We start from the raw sequence: 22,159 nt of genomic DNA on the forward strand, positions 1-22,159 counted from the left end.
ACAGAAGGTCTTCTGGTCATTCCTCACTATGTCCCCTCAGCTCCTATCTCAGTATGGCCTGGTTTTTCCTAGGTTATGATTACAGAGCGAGGATTATTATAATATTGGAATAAAGAGTAATTGCTACTAATGATTAATTATATTCATATATAATCATACCTAAGATCTACATCTGGTATAACTATTCTTGTCTTATATTTTATTATACTGGAACAGCTCGTGTCCTCGGTCTCTTGCCTCGGCACCTGGGTGGCTTGCCACCCACAGGGAGGGAGAGAGGGGGAGGAGCGGGGGAGGAGGAGGGGGAGGAGGAAAAGGGAAAAGCTCCCGGACGGTTGTGCAGGCAGTAGGGAAAAGTGAAAGGGCACCATTCAATCCAACAAGCCAGACAGTAAACCACTCAGGAGGAAAGCAGTTCTCTGTCCCTCTCTAAGCTAAGAGACTGAAGTGCTTGTCTCCTGTCCTCAGTCCTCTTCTCTGGTGGCTGTCCCCTGCAGAGCAGACTGGGACCCCACTCACTAGCAATAGGACTCCCACATCGGAACACGGGATGGTGACCCAGAGGTGCCCAAGCAGCCATAGAAGGCAGCCCGCCACCCAGAACAAGAGGCCCGGGCTTCCGGGCAGCTCCAGCCTTTGCAGCACGCAGGAAGGGCACAAAACAGGGATGTGCGAGAGAAATGAGGAGCAGAGACACAGCAGAGCCTGGGGCCCCTAGCCCCTCTTCAGAGAGGCTGCCTCTGTGGGAAGCTCTGCAGGAAAGGGGTCCTCAGCCCCTGGAGCTTCTTTCCATATTTACAGGGCAGCTGGAGGGGGAAGTCTGGTGACAATGGGAGATTCCGGGTCAGGGAAACAAGCCTCTGCCCACGTATTATATACCAATGGTGTTGGCACCAAATGGAGTCTCTGGTGGGCCGGCCCAGCCACCACCATGCCTGAAGGGACTGGAGGGGCCACCAGGCTCATTTAGAAGGCAAGGGGCTGTCTCTTTTGAGATAGGGGAAGGACACCTTTCTCCTTCCTCTGCTTTTTTTTTTTTTTTTTTGAGATGGAGTCTCGCTTTGTCACCCAGGCTGAAGTGCAGTGGCATGATTTCAGCATCACTGCAACCTCTGCCTCCCAGGTTTAAGCAGTTCTTTTGCCTCAGCCTCCCAGGTAGCTGGAACTATAGGCACGTACCACCACACCCGGCTAATTTTTGTATTTTTAGTAGAGACAGGTTTTCACTATGTTGGCCAGGCTGGTCTCGAACTCCTGACCTCAAGCAATCCACCCACCTTGGCCTTCCAAAGTGCTAGGGTTACAGGCATGAGCCACCGCGCCCAGCCTGCCATTCTTATTCTCAGTCTCATTCTCTCTGTCCCAGCCCCATCAGTCATCAATTGCTCAATAAATATGGATTAGGCACCTGCTATGGGCTATGTGTTGGCCCCCAATAATACAAACATGAAAAAGACAAGCCCTGACCGAGGGTCATGTGCGGCATGTAACCCGTAAGGACAGCTACCCACGCAGCTTTGGCCTGAGGATGGCAGGGGCGAGGCCGGGGCTGGCACAGAGGAGCTCGAACAGGTGGAGTCTTAAAAAGCAGGAAAGGGTCCGTCAGGTGGAGGCGGAGCGGGGGTATTCAAGGCCCAGGGTTGAGGCATGCAGCCGATGGTGTGTGGCAGGGCAAGCACTTGCTGCTGAGTCTCCTGGAAGGGGAAAGGGTGGTGAGAGGGGCGGCCTGCAAGTCCGTGCAGGCCCCTTTGCAGCTGCTAAGGGGGCCCAGACCTCATCCTGCCGGATAGTTGTGAAGCTGGGAGGGCCACTGCGGGTTTGCCCGGTAAGTCAGTTCCTCCAGCTGCTGTAGGAGGGGTGGACAGAGGGGCCCAAATGAAGGCAGGGAGACCCCAGGGCAGGGCACAGAAGTAGTGCTGGTGACACTAGATGGGGTTGCAGCCTGGACAGAGGAAGCAGGCTGGACAAGAGCGGGTGGTTTAAAACATTGGGAGGTATAAGCAACAGGATGGAAGAGGGGGGTGGGAGGAGGAGGGAGCAGAACTGCCTGGTTTTCAACACCTTGCTAAGTCCAGGAGGCAGTTGGAGAGAGGGCTGGGTGGGGACTGGCAGTTCCTAGGGTGCCACGGCACCAGCAGCACCTAAGATCTCCACCCACGCTCACTCAGTCCACACGACACAAGGGCCCAGCACCCATCAAGCACCCAGAACAAGAACAGGTGGCTGCCCTCCAAGAGCTGATTTGCATGGGAGTGGGGGATAATTAATAATAAATATAATAAGGAAATCATACAGAAAGTGGAAATGGAAAGTGTTGGGGGGGCAGAATGCTGTGGATATCCTAAGGCGATCCCCCACAGCCAGCCCAATGCGCATCCTTCCGTTGGCTACAGGTGGCACTTGTGACTTGAATCTGAGTAGAAATGGGCAGAGGGGGTGGCATGTCACCCACAATTAGGTTCTGTTCCATAGGACTCCATCTAGGGGTGGGGCTCTCCCACGGACCCTGGGGAACCGCCCACCCTCACAGATGGCCACACAGCAGGGACTGGCAGGCAGCCCCCAGGAGCTGAGAGCAGCTCCTGCCGGCCCTCGGTCCTACAGGCACCAGGACATGACTTCTGCCAGCAATCACATGAGGTGGGAAGTGATCCTTCCCCAGTCCAGCCCCCAGATGAGAACACAGCGGCTGACCTGAGCTGAGGACCCAGCTAAGCCTGGCCTTCTGGCCCACAGAAGCCTTGAGATAATACGCGGATGTCGTTTCAGGACACCCAATTTGCGGTACGTAGGGAACTAACACGCGGGGCTCTGGCGAGCCTGGCGGCCCAGTGCCATCTGGGCGGGCAGGAGGTGGAGCGAGCACAGCCAGCTGCTGGGAGCACATCGCGGAGGGGCTGCCTGCGGCGGGAGGAGCGGCAGGGGCCGTGCTGGGGGACGGCTCGCCCGGGCGCGCACGCGGTGGCCGCGGTGGTGGAGGCGGTGCCCGCCTAGCTAGGGCCCCGCGGCCTGGAGAGGCGTCGGTTCTCCTTCCGCGCTGAAGGCGGAGGCAGCGACTTCCCGTGGAGGCACGCCGTGGGCGTCAGCGGAGGCGGGGGCTGGGGGTCGGCGGGGGCTGGGGGTCGCCGGGGGCTGGGGGTCGCCGGGGGCTGGGGGTCGGCGGGGAGCGTCCTCAGGGATAAGTCTCCCAGCACGCGGCCGCGACCTCCCCGCTGGGGGTCTGGAGCCAGGAGCCCACGCGCGTCGGATCCGGAGTCTGGTGGGCGCAGCCTACTTGACAAGGTCGGCTCGGGACGGAGCTGCTGGGGACTGGGCTTTAGCGGGGCGGGGCCGGTGGGGGCGGGGCATGAGGGTGCCGGTTCGGGGCGGGGCTTTTGGGGGCGGGACATGAGCGGGGAATGGGGGGCGGGGCATGAGGGGAGGTGGCTGGGGGGGAGCTTTCGGGGGCGGGGAACGAGGGCAAAGCCTGAGGGGGCGGGGCATGAGGGGAAGCCGGCTCGGGAACGAACTTTCGGAGGTGGGGCCCGCTCGGGGCGGGACCTGATCAGGGCGGAGCCTTCGGGAGAGCGCCTGCCACAGACGACTGTGAAGGGGCGGGGTCAGCTCGGGGAGGAACCTGCGGGCGCGGCGGCAGTTATGGGTGAAGTCTGAGGGGGCGGGGCCTGATCGGGGCGGGTTCTTCGGGGGCGGAGTCGGCTGGGGGTGGAGCCGCTCGGGCCAAGCCCTCCACCGCCCACCATCACCGAGTCCGGCCCAGGCTCCTAGCGCGGCCGCCGGAAGGGGCGGGTCAGCGGGCGGGCATTTCCTGCCGGTGCCTAGGGCCGACCTGGACGCTGGCACTGGCGGGGAGCGGTGGGGGGCGTCCCGCATCGAGGGCTCTCTTTTTCTGCTTCCGGCCCCCGCGAGGGGCGCGCGCCTCTCCCCGCCCTCCAGCAGTCCTGGTAGGGCCGGGGCGCGTCCGCGCTCTGCAGCGGGAGGTCCTCGTCGCCCCTCGTCTCCAGCCAAGGTACTCACTGGGCTCCTGCCCGCCGCCTCCGGCCCAGGACGCGCAGCGTCGGTATGGGCCCCGCCGCCTCCCCGCACCCCGGCGCTCTAGGGATGTGGCAAGACCCGGCTCTGAGTGCCTCCCGGGCGCCGGCCCCGAGGCCGACCTAGCTCCGCACGCGGGCCGGGGGGCTCTGCCGTTGAAAGGGGAGCCTCTAACTAGGAGCACGCACGAGACCCTGGCGGGCCCCTCCGCCTGGCTCAGATGCCTGGCATCTCAGGCCTTGGCACAGCTAGCAGGCCCCTGGCAGGCCGTGGACCCAGCAGGCTGTTTTAGTGCAGATTGCCCCTGAATCTCAAGCCCACTAATGTTCCAGTCGCTCCATGAGACCCAGATCCCTGAAAGTAGTGGAGGGAGGCGCCAGGGTGTGTGAGGTTTTCTAGGCAGCCGTTACCGCCCACGGATACCCAGAGCTTCATATTACAAGTGAAGGGTCCTCCGCCCAGAGAGGCGACGGAGCTACGCTGGAGTTGCACGACAGAACCAGAACCCCAGTCTTTAGGGGTGTGGCAAGCGTGGGTTGCGCTGTCTGTAACTAGCTAATCACTCCTGTCTACAGGCTTGTGAGGTGAGGCCAAGAAAATCGCTGTGGTTCAATCCGTTTTTGTTTTTTGCGTGTGGGGTTTTTTGTTTTGTTTTTTGATTTTTGTTTTGTTTTGAGACGGAATCTTGTTCTGTCGCCAGGCAGGAGCGCACTGCGCGACCGTTGCTCACTGCAATTTCTGTCTCCTGGGTTCAAGCAATTCCCCTCCCTCAGCCTCCCGAGTAGCTAGGACTACAGGCACGTGCCACCACTCCCAGCTAATTTTTTGTATTTTGGTAGGGACGGGGTTTCACCATGTTGGCCAGGATGGTCTCGATCTCCTGACCTCGTGATCCGCCCGCCTCGGCCTCCCAAAGTGCTGGGATTACAGGCGTGAGCCACCGCGCCCGGCCAGTCCACTCTGTTTTTAACAAGTATTTTATTTCTCAGGGTGGGCAGCGTGTAGAGAAGTGAGTCATTCCAGTCTCTGCCGGTTAGTACCTGCCAGCCTAGGTTGAGTCGACAGAGCCATTATGGAGAATGTTCCCTGTGCACAGTATGTGACCAGGATTTGGAGATAAAAAAGATATGATCCTCACCTTCAGGAGCCCCTGCCGCATAAGGAGACTGCCGTGTCAGTGACCAGCCACACGTGCAGTGACAAGTGTCTGGAAGAAGGAACAGTGCTGTACAGCACGGAGGACCCCCACACAGGCCCCGGGCAGCAGGCGTCAGGTGCTGTACAGCAGAAAGAACCCCCACACAGGCCCCGGGCAGCAGGTGTCAGGTGCTGTACAGCACAGAGGACCCCCACACAGGCCCCGGGCAGCAGGCGTCAGGTGCTGTACAGCACAGAGGACCCCCACACAGGCCTCGGGCAGCAGGCGTCAGGGGCTGTACAGCACGGAGGACCCCCACACAGGCCTGGGGCAGCAGGCGTCAGGGGCTGTACAGCACGGAGGACCCCCACACAGGCCTCAGGCAGCAGGCGTTAGGCTCAGTGGGTTCACAAACCACCCCCCACCCCGCCCCGCCGTGGAGTGGAGTCTGCAGAGAGCTAGACAGGTTCCCACCATGCCCTGGAGAGCTGCCGCTTCTCCAGCTCCGCCCTGCCGATGAGGCAAACAGCTGGTCAACTGGTCTTTTGTGTTGCTTCTTGGTTCTCATCTTTGTTTCCTACCAGAGCTGGACCCCGGCCTCAAACTCCAGCCAGCTTGGGCTGTGATCCTCTGTCCTGGGCACCAGGGCTCCCCCTGCCCACCCCAGCAGAGATGCTGCTTTATGCCTGCATCCTCCCTCAGCACACGTGGCCTTCATCTTCAGTTCCGGCACCCACCTGATCTGTCTCCTCCCACACGCCACCTCTAGATAGAGCCCTAGAAAGTGATGTTGGCCTGAAACTGAGCCACATTCATCTAAACATTTTCCTGTAGAAAAGACCAGACCCTCTCCTTGTTGCGATAGGAAATCTGTAGTGAGTTTATGTGTTACCTGCACTCATGAGGGAGAGGAGGGAAGGCCACCAACCTCCTCTCGACTTAACAAAGAGAATTCAAAGTATTTATGTGTTGAGATGTGTCACTTACGACATGCATGTCACCTCCACTTTCTACCTAGGCTCAACCCTGGCCTCAAACTTCAGCCTGGTTGACCAAGAACTAATACAAAGGGTATGGAATATTATTTCTTAGAATATGACTGGGCATGGTGGCTCCCACCTGTAGTTCTAGCTACTCAGGAAGCTGAGGTGGAAAGGATGTGACATGAGGGGGTCTGCTGGCTGCTGTGGTCCATGGCAGGGGGCAGCCCTGGTTTCATGAACTCAGAACCCAGCCTCTGGGGGATGGAAGCACCCTCCACTGGGCACGTGTGGCCCCTGCAGCCTGTAACTCCAAAGCATGGTGACTGGTTCCAAGCCCAGTATGGTGGAGAAGGAGACTAGGGCAGGAACCAGGGGGATTCAGGGGTGGAGGAGGGAAGCCGCAGGGCAGTTGGTGGGCACATCGGATCCTGTGGACACGGTGTACAGACCCCGAACCCTGGCAGAGGAGCAAGGATTCCTTGGTGAGCAACTGATCCCTTCATCGAGACAAGCAAAGGCTGGGAGAGAGTCAGGTGGAGCTCTGAGGAGATCAGCAATTCCGTTTGAGACACTGGTGGGGGAACACGTGGGAACGGAGGGGCCACACCTGAATCCCACATCTCCTGAAAGGCAAACCTTTAATCTGAGGTTCATGTTCTTGCTCCTCCCCAGCACCAAGAGGATGGTGGCCCTCGGCCTCCTGGTGCAGAGCATCAGTCCCGCGCTGGGAGTGTGGAGAGGTGTGTGGGAAGCAAGCCATTCTTGAGGAAGTGGGGCCAACAGAGAGGTCAGCAGCCCCTTAGCCCTCACGGTTCCAAGGAACAGAACGATGGAGAAGCCTGCAGGCAGAAAAAAGAAGACGCCGACCCCGAGGGAGGAAGCAGATGTGCAGAAGAGCGCCCTCAGAGAGGAGAGGGTGTCCAGGGACAGAAAGCCACCTGAGAGGCCCACTGTGCCCAGGAAGCCCCGCACAGAGCCCCGCCTGAGTCCTGAAGACGAAGAGCACATCTTTGATGCCTTCGACGCTTCGTTTAAAGATGACTTTGAGGGGGTTCCCGTGTTCATTCCTTTTCAGAGGAAGAAACCCTATGAGTGCAGTGAGTGTGGGCGGATCTTTAAGCACAAGACAGACCACATTCGCCATCAGAGGGTCCACACTGGAGAGAAGCCCTTCAAGTGTGTGCAGTGCGGGAAGGCCTTCCGGCACAGCTCTGATGTCACCAAACACCAGAGGACTCACACGGGAGAGAAGCCCTTCAAATGCAGGGAGTGCGGGAAAGCCTTTAACTGCGGCTCCAATCTCCTGAAACATCAGAAGACGCACACCGGGGAGAAGCCCTACGAATGCACGGACTGTGGGAAAGCCTTTGCCTACAGCTCCTGTCTCATCCGCCATCGGAAACGCCACCCTCGGAAGAAGCCCTGAGCTGGGGCCATCTGCGGACTCGGGCCCTGCAGTGTGAGCCTCGCCGGACACCTGCTGTATGGCTCCCTCGTTTTCAGCGTCTGATGGGGGCGCAGGGCTGTGTGCACTGTGTTCCGTGCCCTGGGGACCCCCGGAAAATCAGCCCAGTCAGATGTGGGAACGTGCCAACGAGTGAGAGACCTTTCCACTGCAGAGAATCTCTTTGATCAAGACACTGCAGTCATGTAGAAGCCACAGAGGCTCCTTGCAGCCACAGACCATTTTCCAAGTTCCCGATGGCCCACGGGGCTCAGCACCAGAGACCAGGGTGTATTCACTGCCATCCACTGGACGTGTTTGGGTCACCTCAGAGCACCCAGCAGGAGAGCCTCCTGGTGTGGTGGGCAGCCCAGCACTTCCCGCTGCCACCTGCCTGTGATGTCCTCTCTGCTTAAGCCTTTCATCTGCCGCTGAAGGCCCCAGTCTGGACTCTTTGCCCTCTGGGTCCCCGAGCTCTGCAGCGAGCCCTGGGACCACTCGTCCCTGCCCAGCCAGCTTCAGTGCCGGGGGCAGCTCGTCCCTGCCCGGCCTCTGTGCCCCAACTGTGCTTGGTCCTCTGGCTTCTCTCCTCCTGCTGGAGCGCCAGTCCCTGAGCTCAGACCCCCATCCCCAGAACTGGGCCACACCACACGTCCTCTTGGCCCAGCCCTCCTCCCAGAGAGGCGGCCTGACTTACCTGGATGGACTCAGGACAAAGGTTCCTCAGGACCTTGGACACCACCACCTGCTGAGCTTCCCGCCCCAGCCACGCGGTGAAGCCCCTGGGGTGCCCTCGGCAGCTTCAGTCCAGCCTGCATCTGCCCCTCGGCCTTCCGACATGGGCGGTGGGACCCAGCCCCACAGACCAGTCCGGCATTCAGGTTAGTTCTACTTCTTCATGCCTGTACCCAGTCCTGTCCCACCCCGCGACAGGTTCACAGGCCTGTGCCACCCTTGTGTCCATCCAGGAGCAGTGTGAACGGGACCCTGTGCTCTCTGGGGACTGTGGTTTATAAGAGGTAGCAAATGACTTTGTAAACCAGGAGGTAAGGTTTTTTATTGGGAAATGTTGGCGCCTATGTTTTCAGCTGTTTAGATGTGAAACACTAATCAGGGCCCTAGTCTTTGGGGATTCTGTCCTGGAAGGAGGGTCCCGATTCGAGCTGGAGATGGCCTTGGCCCTGTCCATTGAGCAGTCTCCGAAACGGACTAGGGCACACTGCCCGGATGATGGAGAGCAGTCATGTCTGGGTGGAAACGTTTACTGGGTTAACACATTTTTCCTGCCGCGGTCTTTCTGAGGGCTGTAATATTCCTGCCTGTCTGTATAGGCCCCATACCAGCTTGGCCACTGTGGGGTCACTTGGAAAGGGAGCCTCTCGGCAGGCCTCCCCTCCCACTAGGAGGATGCTTCAATCTCTGCACTCAGACGTGTTGGAAGCACATTCCACATGCAGAGTATGTCTCTTCTCCCGGCTGCTCCCGCTGCTGGCCTGGCCAGAGGAGCCTGTTCCATGGCAGGGGGTCCTGAGTGCTGCCACTTGTAGTATCGTGGGGAGGCTGCTCAGCTCCCGGCCTCTCTCATGCACACTGCCCGTGGGCTGCACTGACAGATGTGTCTCCTCACTTCCCCATCCCCGCAGAAATAGAAATAGCCTAGAACTGGAAAATAAAACTCCCCTAAATCCCAGAACCACACTGTCACCCACACTAGCTTTGCCTCTGGCCTGGTTAACTTTCTATATAGCAGGTCCCAGAGCCCAGCCCGTCACCTGCTCGCACTGGGTCCTGACCCGTAGGGCAGCATCTCCCAGATGGCTGTAGGGCTCTCTAAAGTCAGGTGACACTCAGTGCCTGGGCTGGCTATGGACCCAGGCAGGCTGGTCCACCCGGAAGGCCCCACCCCGCCACGCCCCCATGGCATTGCTGGTGCGGCTGTGCTCGCCTGCGGGCCCTGCCTTGTTTGGGTTGAGGCTGTGTTGGCCTTCATCAGACGTGTTGCCTGGGGGGGGTCTGCTCTCGGGACTGCACGCACTGGAGGGGCCTCCCCGGCGCAGGTGAGCAGGTGAACCACCAGAGGGGAGCTGTGGCGCCTGTGGCCTCCTGATGGTCCTGCCGCCGCAGTCGCTGCTGGAAGCACGGCCTTCGTGGCTTCTCAATGGCCCGTGGTCCCAATGGGGGTAGGTAGGTGGCAAGTCCCGTGGTGTCGTGTACCTGCCTCTGTGATGACTGTGTCTCACACTGTTGGGCGTGTGCTGGGGAGGTCAGTCTTCCCGAGGGGCTCCCCGGGGCTGTGGTCAGCCCACTGCCGTCAGCATGGGGATGAGGGAACGAGGGGGCGGGCAGCCTCAGCCTCACCTAGATAGACTGTCCCTGGATGCCGCCGGTGGACCACGGCCAGTGTTGACCCCCACAGGGCAGAACATCCTGGTGGGCCCCCTGGCCCAGATCTCCTTATGCAGCCATTCCCGGTATGTCCTGAGGCTGGACAGCCTCAGCCAGCTGTCACCAGGAGAGGAAGACTTGCACTCCCAGAAATGGACATCTCAGGAGGTTAAATTGTTCAGAAGCAGGCATCAGAGAACATGTGATGTGTGATCCTGGATCAGAAGAGTTGCTTTGAAGGACTTTGCTGGGACGTTTGGCCGACCTGGAGTGTAGACTCTAGGCACAGTCAACTGTAGGCACAGTCGGCACCAGCGCAGCAGGGACAGGGCAGTCCTCACTGACGTCCTCCTACTGCAGATGCACACTGAGGCTCTCAGCCGCAGAGCGTGACATCTGCAGTTCATGCCAACAGTGTGTGCATGTCACCGGAGAGTGACAGAGGAGACTGGCTAAATGTCAGTCATGGGGAATCTAGAACAGAGGTTGGCAAACTTCTCCGATGAAGGGTCAGACAGGAAATATTCTTGGCACTGCAGCCATACAGCCTGTGCCTTAGCACCCACAGGGCACCACAGAAGGTTGGGGACTACTGCTTTAAACAACTAGCTCTCCCGTGAAGAGCAGGTCCCCACCCTGCTGTGTAGGGCAACAGCAGATGTCAATGGCATATGAATGAACGAGCACGGCTGTGCCAATAAAACTTTATTTACAAACATAGAAAGTGGGCCGGATTTGCTTGCGATCCTGTCCTAGGTGAAGGGTGCATTAGAGCTCCTGGTATAGTTTGGACGTCTGTCCCCTCCAGATCTTATGTGGAAATGTGATCCCCAGTGTGGGAAGGGGGCCTGGCGGGAGGTATTTGGGTCATGGGGGCAGATCCCTCGAGAATGGCTTGGTGCCCTCCTCACAGTAATGAGTGAGTTCTCACTCTTTAGGTTCACGGGAGAGATAGTTGTTTAAAGCAGTGGTCCCCAACCTTCTTGGCACCTGGGACCAGTTTTTTCCGTGGACAGGGAGTGGTGTGGATGGTTTGAGGATGAAACTGTCCCACCTCAGATCATCAGGCATTTGATTCTCATAAGGAGCGTGCAGCCTAGATCCCTCGCACGCAGTTCACAGTGGGGTTCACGGTCCAGTGAGAATCTAATGCCACTGCCGATCTGACAGGAGGTGAAGCGCAGGCGGTAATGCTCGCTCGCCTGCCGCCCACCTCCCGCTGTGTGACCCGCTTCTAACAGGCCATGGACCCGTCTTGAGGTGGGGGACTCCTGCATTAAAGAGCCTGGTGCCTCCTCCCATCTCTTACTCCCTCCCTACAGCCTCACCAGAAGCCAAGCAGATACCTGTGCAGCCTGCAGAACCGCCAGCCACGTAAGCCTCGTTACAAAAACTTACCCAGCCTCGGGTGTTCCTTTATAGTAACACACAATGAACTAACACAACTCCCAGTCCTTGCACAGTGTCTCTGTGTCTTAGTGTCCTTCAGAATTAGCTGTTGGAAGAGCCGGCGTCAGAAGTCAGGAACTCAGACACAAGAAAGAAACCAGGGGCGGGACAGGGAGCTGCTCAGGGCAGGCATCCTCTGCTGTCTGTCGGGATGTGCCAGGGAGGGTGGCAAGTGTGGCACAGCTGTCTAGGACGGCCCAGGAGATGGCACGCATGCCCTGGTGGTGTCTGCATTTGGTTTGATTTTACTTATGATAGTATGATCGTTGCTTTTACCCGTTACTGACAGTAGGGAGTGTTACTTTTTTTTTTTTTTTTTTTTTTTTTTTTGAGACAGAGTCTCGTTCTGTTGCCAGGCTGGAGTGCAGTGGCGCGATCTCGGCTCACCACAACCTCCACCTCCCACGGTCAAGTGATTCCCCTGCTTCAGCGTCCCGAGTAGCTGGGATTACAGGCGCGTGCCACCATGCCCAGCTAATTTTTGTACTTTTAGTAGAGACAGGGATTCACCAGGTTGGCTGGGAAGGAAGCATTACTTTTAATGCCTGCACAATGACCAGTTGAATCGAAAAGGTACAGGTGACTTATCCACTTCCCAGCATGGGCATGTGGGCTGTTTCCGACCTAGATTATTATAAATAATGCCACAATAAATATCTTTTCCATATTTAGGGCCGATAGGACGGACCCCCAGGTGTGGAATGACATCTCACCAAACGCCGGCCCCAGGTCACGCCCACAGAGACGCCTGCAGCAGCGCACGGCTGGCAGGACCACCTCGGCCACTCTAGCAGCAGGCAGGTGGGTTCCTAAACTCACACCTTAATCCGATGTCTTTGATTTCTAGGATGGACGTAGGCGGTCAAGAGCATAGCTCTCAAGTCAGGGGCTGTGGACTTGACCCCTCACTCTGGAACTCTGGGACCTTTGCCTCAGTTTTCCCAGGTGTGAAATGGCGATGCTGACAGTGCTTAACCCCACAGGGTTGCCGAGAACCAGAGCCTTAATACGTGGTGTCGTAAGCACAGTGCTGGATCCTACTAACTGTGTGGCCGTGTCAGCTCACCCTGCATCTGGTGTTAGTGAGATCAGAGCTCGCCCCGCGTGCTGGTGTTCTTGAGATCAGGGCTCGCCCCGCGTGCTGGTGTTAGTGAGATCAGGGCTCGCCCCGCGTGCTGGTGTTAGTGAGATCAGGGCTCGCCCCGCGTGCTGGTGTTAGTGAGATCAGGGCTCGCCCCGCGTGCTGGTGTTAGTGAGATCAGGGCTCGCCCCGCGTGCTGGTGTTAGTGAGATCAGGGCTCGCCCCGCGTGCTGGTGTTAGTGAGATCAGGGCTCGCCCCGCGTGCTGGTGTTAGTGAGATCAGGGCTCGCCCCGCGTGCTGGTGTTAGTGAGATCAGGGCTCGCCCCGCGTGCTGGTGTTAGTGAGATCAGGGCTCGCCCCGCGTGCTGGTGTTAGTGAGATCAGGGCTCGCCCCGCGTGCTGGTGTTAGTGAGATCAGGGCTCGCCCCGCGTGCTGGAGTTAGTGAGATCAGGGCTCGCCCCGCATCTGGTGTTAGTGAGATCAGAGCTCCCCCTGCGTGCTGGAGTTAGTGAGATCAGGGCTTGCCCCGCGTGCTGGTGTTAGTGAGATCAGATATTGGTTTACACATGAAATGGGGGCCATGCAAACTGACAGCCTTGGATACCTCGCCAAGGAAAAGATGAGAGAGCTGGCTTCAACAATATCAGCGTGGAAAACAACAACAAAAGATACATTTTTTGGGCCAGATGTGGTGACTCACACCTGTAATCCCAGTGCTTTGGGAGGCCGAGGCAGGAGGATCACTTGAGGCCAGGAGTTCAAGGCCTGCTTGGATGACAGAACAAGACCCTGTCTCAAAAATAAAAGATACATTTTTTTAAATCCACTTGGAAATTTTTTTTAACGTTTATGGTTATGAGAAAAATCGCACAACCAAACCAAAACCAGTCTGCCATCTTTTTTGCCCCTATCATTTGGCACAGACAGATGAACTCCTGACGTCACAGCAAGACCAAGAGCTGAAGTCGGAGGCACAGACAGATGAACTCCTGATGTCACAGCAAGACCAAGAGCTGAAGCCGGCGGCCGTCTAGGCTGACCTCTGCTTCGGTGTCTTGTTTACATGAAGCTCTTATTCCAGGAAGAGAAAACCTACATGACCCAGGTCAAAGATAAGACACTTAAAACTCAGTGATCATACGACTTAACAGAGCACCTGGGGGCAGCGGAAGCCAAGGGCAGTGTCCAGCCCTGCGTGCTTCTGTTGCTGTTAGGAGAGGAGCTGGAAGTCAGGAGGGAAGCACCCAGTGTAACAGTTAGAAAAAGAAAGGCCCAGGCCGGGCACGGTGGCTCACGCCTGTAATCCCAGCACTTTAGGAGGCCAAGGCGGGCAGATCACCTGAGGACAGGAGTTCAAGACAAGTCATGGCTAACATGGTGAAACCCCATTTCTACTAAAAATACAGAAAAAAATTAGCTGGGTGTGGTGGCGCATGCCTGTATTCCTAGCTACTTGGGAGGCTGAGGCAGGAGAATTGCTTGAACCTGGGAGGCAGAGGTTGCAGTGAGCCAAGATCGTGCCATTGCACTACAGCTCGGGCAATAAGAGCAAAACTCTGTCTCAAAAAAATAATTAAATAAATAAGTAAATAAAGCCACTTATTAATACAATTAATGGAAACAGACACCATTGAGAGGACAAAAGAGCTAAGAGTTGGTTCTTTGAAAGGACTATCAAAATTGACATCCTCTAGCAAAATGACTACGAAAAAAAGAGCAAATCAGCCATCAGGAATGAGAAGGGAAGAGTTCAGCCACATCCAGTGCTGAAAAGGTGAGAAAAGCCTGTACTGACAAAGAGAACTCCACTGAAAGGGTTCGACCATCGGGAGGAAAGTCACGCGGCAGCCCAGCTCGAGGAGACATGCACGCAGAATCCATCGCCATGACAGAGATTGTGTGGATGATTCTCAGTCTTGCCAAAGAACGCCAAGTCCAGGTGCTTTGCACATGAGTTCAAGAAACAGCTCCAGTTTTACCCAGACTCGGAGACAGACAAGAAACACACCCTGTGTTATTTTCTGAAGTGAGTATAATCTGGATATCAAAATTACAGTTCAGTGTCACTCATACACATATACATGAACAAAGGTACTAAGCACTTGCAGGCCAGGCGCTGTGGCTCACGCCTGTCATCCCAGCACGTTGGGAGGCTGAGGTGGGAGGATCGATTGAGCTCAGGAGTTTGAGACCAGCCTGGGCAACATAGTGAGATTTCATTTAATAAAAATTAAAAATTAGGTATGGTGGCGTGCGCCTGTGGTCCCATATACTCAGGAGGCTGAGGCAGGAGGATCAGTTGAGCCCAGAAGGTTGACGCTTCAGCGAACTGGGATTGCATCACTGCATTCTGTTTTGCAGACGTGAGCAGGAGTAATGGACGCCTCTTCCAGGCCTGGCCTCCTGAAATCTTCCCTGTGATCATCCACTGTCCTCCCTTCCTGTGACTGAAAGAGAAGGACTCAGAGATGGCAGAGCAACACACCAAGGGAAGGAGCCATGTCCTGGAGTCGCCCTCGGGAGAGCCTCAAGACCCTGTCATGGTGTGAGCAAGAAGGGGAGGCCTCCTGAGCAAGACGCTGAGATGCGGAGGTTCTTCGTTGTCCCAGCCACCATTACTTACCCTGACCACTGTAGCGACAGATGACAAACCTTCAGAATATGTGCAGCATTCATAGGAACCAGGATTTTTAAAGACAAATATCTAAATAGAAAAATGGCCAAAACAGGAGTTCAAGACCAGCCTGAAAAATGCAGCGAGACCCCATCTCTAGAAAAAAAGAAAAATGGGCAAAATCATAAAAAAAATCCATGGCTCGTAAATACCTGAAAACATGCTCGATCTCTTTAAAAATCAAAGAACACAAGTTAAAACAACAAAGAGATCCAATTTTGTGCCCCACAGCGTGGTAAAGACAGCCAAGTCTGATTCGGATCCTTGCACGGGATGGGCAGGAGTCCTCCTCTGCTGCTGTGGCACTGGGCAGCAGCACAGTCTGGAGAGCAGCCTGGCATTTTCTGGCAAAGGCGAAGATGTGTGTTCCTGCTGACCCAGGAACCACCTGTTTACTTCCCCTTGAGAAACGTGTGTGCGCTCAGCCAGAGACACAACAACGTTCACGGCCTGCACTGTCAGGAAAGCCGGAAAGAACCCAAATGCCTGTCGGTAGCAAAGCAGGTAAATCATGGTCTGTTGGTCAAGGGAAGTTGTTGGCATACTGGCTGCGCAGCCAGCCAGGACCCACGTCAACACCTATGTGTGTCAGACACACACTGAGCAGAGAATGTAAGGCACAGAAGTCACACGGCACGATTTTAACCACCGCGAAGTTCAAAAACAAGCAAAACTAAACAGTGTGGTGTTTGGGGATACATGTGGTCCAACTGCAGAGAAAAGCAAAGGCATGGTTCACACGGAACTCAGGAGAGAGGGGTCGGCACAGGGCATGCGCCCTGGGTGGTATCTTGCGCTGAAACCGGATGGGGGGTGAGTGGGCGTTTGCTCTAGCGCGGTTAAAGGATCATGTCATGTACACTCAGCTTACACATCTGACACCCTCCCACCTTGCTTAACATTTTTAGAAAACAGGAAGCACTTCCTCATGAACCTGGTGCCATCCAGCCCTGGGGTGCACAGGTTAACGCCCACTTCCACACCCCCCACTGATCTTGAGGCCCCCCCGCCCCCAACCCTGGCCTGCGTTGCCTGCAGGTGCCTGTTTCCACTCAACCCAAATTTAAGCCATCTTCTTGCTTTCGGAGTGTGGTCTTTACCAACAGAGGAACCGGGTAATCACCGCACTTCTCATGTACTAAGAAGATATTTCTCGTCCTTTTCAGGCTGGTAGAGCAGATCACCCCCAAAGCAGGAAGTTCCAGATGAAATATGCATAAGAAGCAACCTCAAAACTAACAAAAAAGATTCGCACATTCCTCAGTTAGAGGAGGAGCAGAGATGAAGAAAAGGAGAAAAGCGCTGGAAAGAGAAGAAAAGGAGCCTCCTTCTGTGCAGCAGGCTCCTGGCCCAGGGAGGGCGGTGTGCAGCAGAGTGCGTGCAGGGAAGCACCCTCGGAAATCATGCAGGGAAGCACCCTGTGAAGTCGTGCAGGGAAGCACCCTCTGAAATGCCTAGAAGTAGCTGCCGGGCTTTCACTTGGTTCCCAAACTTCTTTGAAGAAGGTCAAAACCATCACAGTGGGCAACTTTACACCAGTGACCCCAGTGTTCACTGTCCTCAGGCCACTGCAGAGCCATCCTAGTGGGGCAGTGGGCGTGGGGCGGGGGCTCCTGACCCCGGTGAGGCCACCCTGGAGGGGAGTCCCAGGAATCAGCCTGATGTTCGGAATGCCTTCCTGGCATCTCAGAAGTGTACTGGGGGAGACGTGAGGACCTTTCAGCCAAGTGTCAGTGTTCTCATTGCAGGAGAACATTAAAGCCACAACCCAGAAACTTCTCAGGAGCATGGCGCACCCACACCAGCCCCGGGCTCCGCCTGGACAGCACCTCCTGGGCCGCCCTGACCAGCAGACACCATCCTTCCAGCCTCTCTTGGCCACCTGGACCAGCGGGCACCACCCTCCCAGCCTCACGCGGCCATCCTGACCAGCAGGCACCATCCTTCCAGCCTTGCTCAGCCACCCTGACCTAGAGGGCTGCCCTGACCAGCGGGCACCATCCTCCCAGCCCCACTCAGCTGCCCTGACCAGCAGGCATCATCCTCCCAGCCTCACTCGGCCAGCCGAGCTCTGTGGGCCTCAGAGTGCAGAGAACCTCGAATGTTGTGACTTTGCTCTGCTGCAGGAACCTACCATGGAGTGTCCCTTGTGCGAGCATTTTGAGAGACATGCCAGCATCTGTCCCCGCGGGCCCCATCCCTGAGCCATTTCTCAGGAGAGCAGGAAGAGAGCAGGGGAGGGGTGCTCCCAGCCAGCCCTGGAATCAGAGGTCTGGGGACGCAGCCGGCCAGCCCTCCTCGTCCTGGCCTCTGTTTCCTCTTCGACCCAGGGAAGCAGGGGGGCGCCGATCAGCGACTTAGGCCTGTTGGCTGTGGTGGGGTCCACCTGCGTTTCTGGGGAGCCCACGGACCCTGGGGTGTACCTGGGTTTCATTCCCAGTGACCTCTCTTATTGGTCCCCATTTGGGGCACTGAGATGTGATCGTTTCTTTCCTGTGAATGAGGTGACATAAAAACATGCTGTGGAGGAAGACGGGCCTTGGAGGCAGCGAGCTGCGCCTCTGCACCGGGAGAAAGGCCGTGTCCCCAGAGCTGAGGCGGTGGTGGGCAGGGCTCCTGTGGAGCCGGTGTGGGGCAGGGTATGTCTGAGGTCAGTGAGGAACAGCTGAGGCCCAGGGACGCGGGAAGGATGGGGTGAACTCCGGGATGGGGCCAGCAGGGAGCCTCATGCTTACAGAGCCTGGTGTTGGCACTCTCCTGGTTTCCTCGGCAAACCTAGCCACGTGGTCAGGGAGCCCGGCCAAGCAGACGGCCCCCAACTTGACAGAATCCCCCGGGTCGTGCGTGGCGGTGGGGGCGACTTCACAGCTGAGACCGGGCCTAATGCTGCTGTCCCGCAGTCACCCCTGCAGGCGGCTCAGGGCAGGGCTCCGGCCTGACGGGGGTTCCTGGACACGCCTCTGAGCCGGCAGCCCCTACTGCACCCCTGCACCTTCCACGCCCGTCTCTGGCAGCCCCTACCCGCACCCTTGCACCTTCCACGGCTGTCTCCAGCAGCCCCTGCCCGCACCCGCACCTCTGCACCTCCAACGCCAGTCTCCGGCAGCCCCTGCCCGCGCCGGCTTCCCTGCACCTCCCACGCCCATCTCCGGCACCCCCTGCCCGCACCCGCACCCCTGCACCTCCCACGCCCCTCTCCCGCAGTCCCTACCCGCACCTGCACCCGCACCCCTGCACCTCCCACCCCCGTCTCCAGCAGCCCCTACCCGCACCCGCACCCCTGCACCTTCCATGCCCGTCTTGCCCTGGGGCCCAGGTGCAAGTTTGTGAGGAGGGCAGCACCGTGCTCCTGTGGCCACCCCTCAGCCAAGTGGATTCAGCGAGAGTTTTCAGTGTTTGCGCCTATGTCCCCGTGTGCCTGTTTCCTGGTGAGGCTGGACGCCTGGCATGTCCGAACACTCAGATTCCCCAGGCACTGCATGTGCAGCCGCCGCCACCCGTGTACTGTGGCGCTGACCCCTCCTGTAACAGCTGTGGTCTTGGCCTCTCGTGTTGGTGGCAGATGTCCCATTTCCCAGTTACTTTCTGTTGTCCAAAAGTTTAACTGTCCTGCCAGCCAAAGCTGCTGAGCATTACTCTGATAGACCATCAGTCCTTGGTAAGTGTCCTGTGCATCTGGGATAAGCATCCGTTTGTTTTCAGTTGCACTTTCTGTGACTTGCTCTGCGTGTGTCCTCGGTCCGCGTGGGCCACTGCGCTGGTTCCCAGCCTGCCCGACACGCTCACTGCGACGCCTCCCTTCCCTGCTGCTTGCTGGCTTCTGTGTTCTCTGCAGTAAACATTGATTTCTGACTCGAGTGCTGTCTTCATTGAGCTCTCTGCACTCTGGGGATGCAGTCAGCGACCCCACGAAGGCTACCAGCTTCCTCTCGAGGAACAGTGCAGGTGCCGCTTCCCAGGACCACAGGACCCTGGCTGGTCGCTGCCTGTGATAGGTCTCCCCAAGACCACTCCCCATTAGCCAGACTCACAGGAGACTGACACATAAATGAGAAAGTTGTTCACTAACTCACGATGGGAGCAACCCTTTGCAGTGTGGAAATGCCTTCACGCCTTTCTCACCCCAGATACCTGGGAAGCTAAGGGTTCATTCGGTGGCCTAGTGCCTGCACTCAGGATGCCCCAGAGGAGGCCCCAGGGGTCCTGAACGCCTTCTTCAGGCCCTGTCATCAGCCCCTCTCCAGGCCCTCTGAGTTCCAAACAGCACTCACTTTTGTCCGGTCCTCTGTTCCCTGGCTCGCGCCTCCTTCGTCAGGGCAATTGCTCTCAACCAGGGGCACTTCTGCCCCTGGGGCCCACTCGGCAATGTCCGGGACTGTGTTGGCGGTCACAGCTGGGCAGGGGCACCATCGGAATCTGGTGTGCAGAGGCGGGGGTGTGCGGGGGTCCTGCCCAGACGCCAGAGGTGCTGCAGGTGAGAGATACAGATTTAGACCCAGTGACGATGAAGAAAAGGATGGGAAAGATGCCTCTCAAGGCCCCAGGGAACCGCCCAGAGACACCTGGGGTTCCAGAAGCTGGAAAGGCGTTGAGCGGTGCAGAAACAAGCCTCTGCCGTGGCTGGAGATGTGGGGACTGGTCATGCCTTCACACACTTAACCAGAACCCTCCCAGCTCTCCCCCACAACCAAGCCAGCAAGGCGACACGGTGGCTGGCGCTGGCGAGAGGCAAGTGTGCTCGACTGCCTTTCTCCACTCTTGAGGACAACACCCAGAGTGGCCCCGTCTTTGCCCTACCAGCCCAGGCCTAAAGCTTCCTCATCGTCCGCATCCCGGCCTGGGACTCAGGCGGACTTCTGCCAGCTGTGTCATGTGCAGGGGACTGCAGCCACTGACCCCCTCCCTTCTGTCCTGCTCTTCTCTACCCCACAGCCCCAGGCAGGTCTTCAGTGCGTGTCAGCTCTCCTCCCTCCCTCCCTGCAGACCCCTGTGCCCCGCAGTGCCCTGAGAATGACGTCTGAGCCCCCAGTGGAGGTGTCAAGGCTGTTCGGTCTGTCCCCATCCCGTTCTGTCCTCCTCTTGCTCACCACACTCCCCTGCCTGGTCTTCCAAACTCAAACCCCAGGCAACTCCTTCAGGCATCAGACCTCTGCCCCTGCGCCCCTCCCGCCTCTCTGTGATGGGCTGGCCCTTCCCTTCTGCTGCCTCCTCTCCCTCCTTCCTGCTCCCACCCCCATCTCTCTCTGATGCTGCCCCTTAGAGAAGCCTTCTTGGGCCTTAAGCCTGGCCCCCCCTCTAAGCCCCTCATCTCCAGGTGGCCCCTCCTCTAAGCCCCTCATCTCCAGGTGGCCCCTCCTCTAAGCCCCTCATCTCCAGGTGGCCCCTCCTCTAAGCCCCTCATCTCCAGGTGGCCCCTCCTCTAAGCCCCTCATCTCCAGGTGTGGTCTAGGAAGTGCTCTCAGCCTCTCTACTCCAGTGGTTCGGGGGCTCTGACCAGCCCTCCTGCCAGGGAAGCTTTGAAGGTTCCCACAGGGACCCCTAGAGACAAGGGCACTGCCCGTCCAGATGGCATCCTCACCCCAACCCCAGCAGCACTGGCTGGAGCAGGCCATGCCTGTGTGGGTATCTGAACAGGCACTGAATTCCCTGATCTCAACAAAAGAAGCCCATGGAGGCCTTTTCTAATCCACAGCCCAAGAGGACAAATCAAGACAACAGGCTGGGGGGCTGTGGGCCAACTCCCACGTCTTAGGACCAGGGGCTCTGGGGCTGTTTAGGCTCAAACCACCCCCCCCCCCCCAGCATAACGAACACCAGCTCATTATTTACAGTGAATACCCAACAAAACCCTGCTCGAGGTGAGGAGTGGGGACCTGCTGCTCCAACAGACCAGACTGGCTGCTGGCTCCGAGCCCATTCAATCAGCAACCCTTGCACTCCGGCTCCAAGCTCATTAAATCAGCAACCCTTGCATTCCCTCCAAAGCCCTGCCCATCACCTTCACGCCTCCCTAGTGGGGGAAGGGGATTCTTCCACTCTGATTACACCCGTTCCCTTCTCCCTTCACTCCTGTGAGCCGGCCAGGCTGAGGATCTGTCCAAAGGGCCTGGGGAGTGAGACGTTCCACAGCTTCCCATGGGTCAGCCCACATGGACGGTAGCTTCGGTGACTCAGCTTCCCGTGATGCGCTGGATGTACAGGGAGCTGGTGACAACAGCCTGTGTGTGTGTGACAGAACAGCTATGCGTGTGGCAGAACGTCAAGAACTACATACAAAGACACAGCTGCCCCCAAAAATGGGTCTGCACAGCCTGGTGCAATGCAGCTGCAGCCTGTCATCAAGTCAATTGCATTGTCGTCTGCCGCTCTCCTGATGTAGTTCTGTTTGTCCATTTTGCACTGCTATAAAGGAATACCTGAGGCTGGGTAAGTTGGTGGGTGCCTGTAGTCCCAGCTACTCGGGAGGCTGAGGCAGGAGAATGGCATGAATCCGGGAGGCGGAGCTTGCAGTGAGCCGAGATTGCGCCACTGCACTCCAGCTTGGGCAACAAGAGCAGAAACTCCATCTCAAAAGTAAATAAATAAGAAAAGAGGTTTGTTTGGCTCACAGTTCAGATCAGGGTTCAGAGGGTGCTGCTGTCCCTGGTCATACTGTACAAGAAGAGGCTTCTGGGGAGGGCTCAGGAAGCTTTTACTCACAGCAGAAGGCAAAGTGGGAGCCAGGGCATCCATCACTTGGTAAGAGCCGGAGCAAGAGAGGGGCGGAGGCGCCAGGCTCTTTTTAACAGCCAGCTCTCACTCATCACCAAGGGGAGGGCACCAAGCTACTCATGAGTAATCCCCCGCATGACCCAAATAACCTCCCACGAGGTCCCACCGCCGCCATCAGGGGCTACATTTCCATGAGATGTGCAGGGGGCTCACCTCCAAACAGTATCAGATACAGTACTAGTTCTTTTTTTTTTTTTTTTTTT

The 22,159-nt window shown here is 57.4% G+C and overlaps 1 protein-coding gene and 1 long non-coding RNA gene across 17 annotated transcripts; one reads left to right on the forward strand and one right to left on the reverse strand.

Moving 5' to 3' along the window:
• Nucleotides 1-6,872: 6,872 nt before the first annotated feature.
• On the forward strand, nucleotides 6,873-19,042 carry ZFP41 (ZFP41 zinc finger protein). Of its 16 annotated transcripts, none has more exons than XM_063726881.1 (5): nucleotides 6,980-8,475; nucleotides 11,302-12,007; nucleotides 12,101-12,229; nucleotides 14,873-15,689; nucleotides 16,352-19,042. In XM_063726881.1, the coding sequence occupies exon 1, from the start codon at nucleotides 6,980-6,982 to the stop codon at nucleotides 7,574-7,576; it is 597 nt and encodes a 198-aa protein (XP_063582951.1). In that variant the 3' UTR covers nucleotides 7,577-8,475; nucleotides 11,302-12,007; nucleotides 12,101-12,229; nucleotides 14,873-15,689; nucleotides 16,352-19,042. The 16 variants fall into 16 exon arrangements, with proteins under 16 accessions (XP_063582955.1, XP_063582953.1, XP_063582951.1 ...); XM_063726882.1 differs by lacking the exon at nucleotides 14,873-15,689 and having other exon boundaries at nucleotides 16,352-16,559; nucleotides 16,934-19,042; XM_063726875.1 differs by having other exon boundaries at nucleotides 11,302-11,353; nucleotides 14,873-15,998.
• On the reverse strand, nucleotides 14,526-22,153 carry LOC129047565 (uncharacterized). Its single transcript, XR_010141355.1, has 2 exons — nucleotides 21,602-22,153; nucleotides 14,526-19,653 (listed from the first exon to the last, which is right to left on the reverse strand). It is a non-coding gene; the product is annotated as an uncharacterized LOC129047565 (long non-coding RNA).
• Nucleotides 22,154-22,159: the final 6 nt, after the last annotated feature.

The sequence above is a fragment of the Pongo abelii genome, chromosome 7 (genome assembly GCF_028885655.2).
Source record: "Pongo abelii isolate AG06213 chromosome 7, NHGRI_mPonAbe1-v2.0_pri, whole genome shotgun sequence".
NCBI lineage: Eukaryota > Metazoa > Chordata > Mammalia > Primates > Hominidae > Pongo > Pongo abelii.

What these genes read in the sequence shown, in the direction of transcription:
- ZFP41 (XM_063726883.1), top strand. Translation starts at nt 6,980, where the DNA reads ATGGAGAAGCCTGCAGGCAGAAAAAAGAAGACGCCGACCCCGAGGGAG.